This window comes from Mustela putorius, unplaced genomic scaffold, assembly GCF_011764305.1.
Source record: "Mustela putorius furo isolate JIRA1106 unplaced genomic scaffold, ASM1176430v1.1 tig00000382_pilon_pilon_pilon, whole genome shotgun sequence".
Taxonomy (NCBI): Eukaryota; Metazoa; Chordata; class Mammalia; order Carnivora; family Mustelidae; genus Mustela; species Mustela putorius.
In genome coordinates, this window is record NW_025421367.1 from 2,608,506 (window position 1) to 2,614,505 (window position 6,000).

A 6,000-nucleotide genomic window follows, 5' to 3' on the forward strand; every position below is an offset into this window, starting at 1 on the left:
TCATACAAATTTGAAACTCTGACTTCAGTCCTCATTAAATCTGGTTCCCTTATTTCATATCTGAGGAGAGGGAAGTCCCTTGAAGAGCAGGGTGAGGCCAACTATCAGATTGCTGTTCCCTTCACTCAGACCATGGGGACAGAATACTTAGCACAGTGCTTGACCTGCAGTAAGCTCTCAGTTAATATTTGCACATATTTAAAAGTATGCATATAAAATTACTCAGTCACCTATAAGGACTTATTAGTATTATGTGACCCAATTGCTGAATTCCAAGACTAATTTTATAATAAGTAGGATATTAACTATCTTTTTTTAAGCCTATAAATTATGGGTATGCCAATTGCTAATTAGAAACTTAATGGTTCATTAAATGAAGTACATAAATGTGAGAAGGCATTAAGTGTAAATAAAGGATTTCAGTCTATGGAGACTCCCAATGTGCATTCATACATACCAGCAGCAGAGAGAGAATTTTTCTACAGTTTTTAGTCCTTCCCACCATTCTACAGGATGCCAGGTTAACTCAAAAAATTCATGTGCATGGTGCCTTCCGAGGGGAGCAATCTGTCACTGCTTATGTAAACCCAGCTGCAGTCTTGATACCCAGGGACACTTGGGAACACCGATTCTACAGGTTGATAAACTGCAGATCCTACCTGACGATAATTCACCTGATGAACAGTACATCTAGGAGGGACAGACAGTGATCCTCAGCCCCCTTTCCTTTGTTTCCACTAGAAATGTCCAGAAGGAAGACCGCATTCCCATGGCTGAAGAATACAGTGAATATAAGCACATAAAGGCGAAACTAAGGCTCTTGGAGGTTCTCATCAGCAAGAGAGACACTGATTCCAAGTCCATGTGAGGGGACAGCCCCAGCCCAGCCCGCACGGAGGGGCTACAGGAGCAAGCTGAGCTTGGCGCCCGCCTCCCCTTGTCAACAGCACCTCTGCACAAACTGGAAGGCAGCCTTGGAGCTGGACCTGCAAAGCATGTAGCCCTTTGGCCTCCAGGCCTTTGGGATTAGTCCGTTTTCGCTGCCAGCCTCAGAAACTGCCTGGATGGAAGAGGGCAGCCTGCCTGGATTTAAGAATTTTGTAAGGAAAAGTCAAGATCCCCCAGGTGCACAGAGACACAAGGGGAAGCGTTCCTAACACTGGCAGTGACGAATCACTCCGTGGAGACACACTCGTCTACAGAGAACGTGCACAGTTCTTCCCCGGATACCCGAGGAACATGTCTACTGTGATAACAAGAAACAAAGCCCAGCTCAGGACTCCACTCTGAAGAGCGAACTCGCCGTGCGGGTCCATGTCCTCTTTGCACCCGGTAAAGTGGGAACGTGCGTCGGAGCCCTGTTTGCTGCCTTGGCCACTCTTGTGAGCTTCCCACAGAGCTGCACCTCTCCCCCTAGCGCGAATTGTTCCCCTTAGGTTCTCAGGTAGACGGAAGCCGCATCTACCCGGCATGGCAGTGCAGTCGCCTGTTGGGTGGTGTGTTGCTTCAGGACTTCCTCAGCTGACGAAGAATTGAGATCCCTGAGTAGGACTGGATCATCTGCAGAGGACAGAGGGAATATAGCTATGTTCATGCTGATTTTTTAAATCAGGCAACAGGGTGAAGAGCCTCGAAAATTCCTTCCTGGACATAGATTACACTTAATCAGTCTCAGATTTTCACATCCAACACTAAGCAAGGCCAGCATGCTACAGCATCCTCTTTGGGGCTTGGTTTCAATTTTGACTCTAGCCAAACCTAAAGGATCTTGCTTAATTCTTAGCTTAAGTATTGAGGATCATGAGAAAGAGAGAGAGTAAGAGCCTGTGTTCTAAGCCTTCTGAGTTCTTATTAGAGTTTAATGTTTTTTTAAAAAGTAAACCTGCACTAAAATCCCCTCACCAAGGGGTAAATGTAGCCCTCAGAACTCAGCCCAAGGCAGAATCTAAATCACACTATTTTCACGATCATGTGTAAAGAGAAAAAGAATGGTGTGTGGTCACTTAGGATTATAATTTTTTCAGAGACTGTGTCACAAAGCTGTCTATATTAGACATTTGGGGAAGACCAGGGAATTTAAAACACCAAATCCTTCATCTCTTCACTGTGCTGATGTCACCTTGTGATTTGCTGTTACTTTTTCACCTTCCGTGTCTGCACCGAGGAAAGTGAATTCTGTCTCTGCCTGTCGGTCCAAGGCCACTGTTTGCGCTCTGTGGGCTGGAGCACAGGTGTCCGCACACCAGCCGCCGGCTGCCGAGAGAAGGCACTTCGGCAGGATCGCCTGTTGAAGATAATGTCAGGAGGAGCAGGAGAGCAAGGCTACTGCCCTCCTGTTGGCTTTGAGAGATACCTTCCTCAAGGGTACCATTTTGTTCAGTGTGGTAAGAAGAAAATAAAAATGTAAAACTCTACTGACCCATCATCAGTTTCGAAATGGGTTCTTGAGAAACTGGTCAGATTGTAGTGATAGCGCTGTTTTCCATTGCTGAAGTGAGGTAGAACCTGTAGTTGGCAATTGTTCTAAGTCAGGAGTAGGGGGAAAGAATACCTTTAAGTTTGCTCTTAAAAATAATCATATAGAAGCATGAGCTGTGTGTTGGAAGTGCCCTGTGTTAATCCACACATTTAAAGACGGTACATAATCTACAGATTTAAATGTACATGAATCTATAGTTTGGTATTCTTTGCTCTACTGTTTACATTGCAGATCACTATAATTTCAAGGAGTTATATTATAAATAAAATTAAGCACTTTAGGACGTTTTCTATTTTTGAAATCTGAACATGAATCATTCACATGACCAAAAATTGTATTTTTTAAAAGAAATCCATGTCTAGTCTGTCCTTTTTGAGTAATTATTCTCTTAAATAAGCTATAATATAAATCAAATCATTACCAGTTAAACTTTAAAGCACATCTGTTTAATAAGAATATTGTTTTGAAAATACTAATATGCTACAGAATTTTAAAACATGCTATATAAATGAGGAGCTACTAAATGTTTGAAATCTATTGTTTCTGCCAAAGGTAAATTAAATAAAAGATTTATCCAGGACACCCATTCAAATTTGTATGATTAAATAAAAGAAAACACCAAGTTACAGTCAAATAAATTGTGTATGGAATGTCATGTTCTCCTTTGTAATTTCTCCTCTATATTAATTTCATAGAAGGGCACCCAGATTAAGGGCGATCCTTAATCGCCGTTTACACTCGATCCTATTTGAAGGCATGGCGGTAGGTGCCGGCTCTGCCAGAAATGCTGAGGCAAATTTGTTTCCACAGCAACCATTTCTGTAGCCCAGGGTCTCAAGGCTCTAGAGGCGTCATCTTAATTGGCTTCATACAGAAGGCTCTGGACGGGGGTTTTTCCTTTGCTCTCTTGGGAATGTGTGTGTGTTTATTAGCACACGCCAACAAAAGAAATGTCAGGTGTTTTTTAATAACAATGATAAGTAAAGGTGAAGCATGAATAAACTTGATTGTATGATTGTAAGAATTAGAAATAGCAGAGGCTTGTCATTTTCACAAGCATTTGCTTTTTGTGTGTTCAGGAGTAAACATTGAAATGGATGTTTATGTTCAGTCAGTATGGTATCATTACTGCATTTCATCTCTGAATCATTCGGTTTGAATTTGCTTTTCAGACATGTATGTGCAAGGTTTAGGAGAAGGGCCTGCTTAGAAGTTTTTCAGACGGCTGCTTTGTCTTGTGCTAATAAAAGCAAGCTCACACAACCTCAGTCATCTCCCTGAATTCAGGGAAAATTTCCACAGAAGACCAAACCAAATTTCATACTGGAGAACTGATTTGTTTTTCTTTTAATTCCTAGCCATCATGCATGGAGAGCTAAAAATTAGATTTCTTCCCTCTAGTTGCCTATTTAAAGTCAAATCTTACCACTCATCGTATAGATGGGGATCCGCCACGTCTTTATTTGTAACATTAGTGTAATTCTTGCTTCTTCTCATTCTGATGCAATGCTTGCATGGTAGCCGAAGAGGCCGTCCCAGGTGTGGCACTTCTAGCCCAGGACAATTGTCGCAAGGCTGTGGTAGACTCATAAATACTGCACTGAGCTGTCCTGAGGAGAGCAGTCTTATAGCCCCCTGAGGGCTGAGCATTTGTGAATGTGGTTAAGCTTGGAATTCCTAATAAGGTGACTACTTAGGTTTATCAAAGGGGCCGCCATGGTATCGATTACATTGGTTCTTTCTAGAACTTCCTATTTCTCAGCAGAAAGAACTGGGCCCAGTATACAGAACTGGTCCAATTTACAAGGAAAATCAGATTTCAGTTTGTTGATTCACCTTTTCAAAGAGATTCTTAATCTGATCATGAAGATGCCACTTTTCTTAACCTTACTACTTTTGATGCCATAAACTATCAACTGCTTTATGAAATGTTGGCTGTAGTCTAAAATCTATCTTGCATTCAAGAAGGATCTTCCCAACACACTGCTTCCTGGAGGGTTTTTTTCACCCCTCGGTGGGGAGAGATGGTTTCTGCACTAAGACCAACACCTCCTTTACATTCTTTTTCAGTATCCACTTGGGTACATCCAAAGGGAGAGATGACACCATACTAAAGTGTGAAGCCTTTAGGTGCAGCAGAACTCACAATGTGCTTTCTTTCCTTTTATTCCCTGCTTTTATTTTTCCTCTGCTTGACCCCCAAAATGACCTGAAGAGTACATTTTGCCGTAAGAGTAGCTAAACGTATTTTCAAACGTTTATTCGGATTATGCATCCTAACACTTCACATGGTCAACGGGGCAAGCTGACAATGAGAGCGTGTGTGTGGCAGGTGCGGCCTCGTGGCGTTGGCCCTTGGTGGAGTAGGACCGTGCCCCTGGGCATCTGCATTCCTCTGCCTTATGATCCTCATAATAGAAGTATGGACATCGGCAGAGATCAGTACAGATCTGCACAAACATGTGTGTAAAATGAAATATGTCCAGCTCCAAGTCACTATGGCTGAGACATCACAATTCCATCTCTGGAGATTCTCCTCTGCCTGGAATCCGCCCGGTCGGGCTCCTGCACGTGGCTGGAGAAATCGGTGAGGCAGATCTGATTCTCAATCTGAAAGCACCTATACGTGCTGTCACAAAAATCTCCAAGAGTAGATACAATCTTCATTAATAATATGGGCTCAGAACAATGTTTACACGACATGTGAGCAGAACGTGTTTGAAATTACAGTTGTCCTTTTTTAAAATGTAAACCGAATGAAAAAGTTGTGCACACTTTTGTACATGACTGTATTTTGTATAAACTTAAATAAAATATTTTTAACTGTGACTCTTCCGGAATTTTTGACAGAGTCGGGAACGTTTGAGCTGCCTGTGGGGTCTGACGTCTCCTTTGGGTAAGGAATCATGGCTGTGCCGTGAGCCCCCCAGGAGCCTCATGAGAGTTAAGTTTTATTCTGTCTCCAGAGAGGTCACTGGAAGGTGAAGCAAACTCATTACAAATTAAGCATGGTCGTGGTTCTAGGTAGAAAAACGGGTTTGTGCTCTAGGCTCAGCTGCCTTAAAACCAAACAATGCAAAGTAATCCATAGTGACAGAAAGTAGATGCTTGGCTTCGGGATGGAAGGATTAGAAAAAGGCACAAGGGAAGTGGATGCATACATTCACTGTTTAAATGGGCTGATGGGTTCACAGATGTATACATGTGTGAAAACTAATTAAATGCTTAAAAAAATAAAATGAAAGGATTCTCAGGGCTAAGGGGTCCAGAGACAAAGGCATTAAGCCAAAACCAAAACAAAACAAAAACAAAATCCTGCTTATTTCCAAAGTCTCTGAGACCATCATAGTAAATACATTAGCCACTTAGGATTCTCAAGCTAAGAAGGCCAGCAGAAAACTGTGACACGGAAGATAAGGCACATCTCCGTCTGAAGGGAGCATCTCGCCCTCAGCTACCCCCTGCCACAGGCCAGGCCCTGCGCATGCGCGCCAGGAAGGCTCTCCAGGGTAAGAGCGCCA

General features: G+C 42.7%; 1 protein-coding gene across 13 annotated transcripts in view; it reads left to right on the forward strand.

Moving 5' to 3' along the window:
• FAM13A (family with sequence similarity 13 member A) overlaps nucleotides 1-5,308 on the forward strand; it is a 366,926-nt gene extending 361,618 nt beyond the window's left edge. For all 13 annotated transcript variants that reach the window (XM_045079369.1, XM_045079367.1, XM_013058040.2 and 10 more), the window contains one exon: nucleotides 742-5,308. In XM_045079369.1, coding sequence (XP_044935304.1) covers nucleotides 742-868 — 127 coding nt within the window. In that variant the 3' untranslated portion in view covers nucleotides 869-5,308. The remainder of the gene's footprint in view (nucleotides 1-741) is intronic.
• The last annotated feature ends 692 nt before the right edge of the window (nucleotides 5,309-6,000 follow it).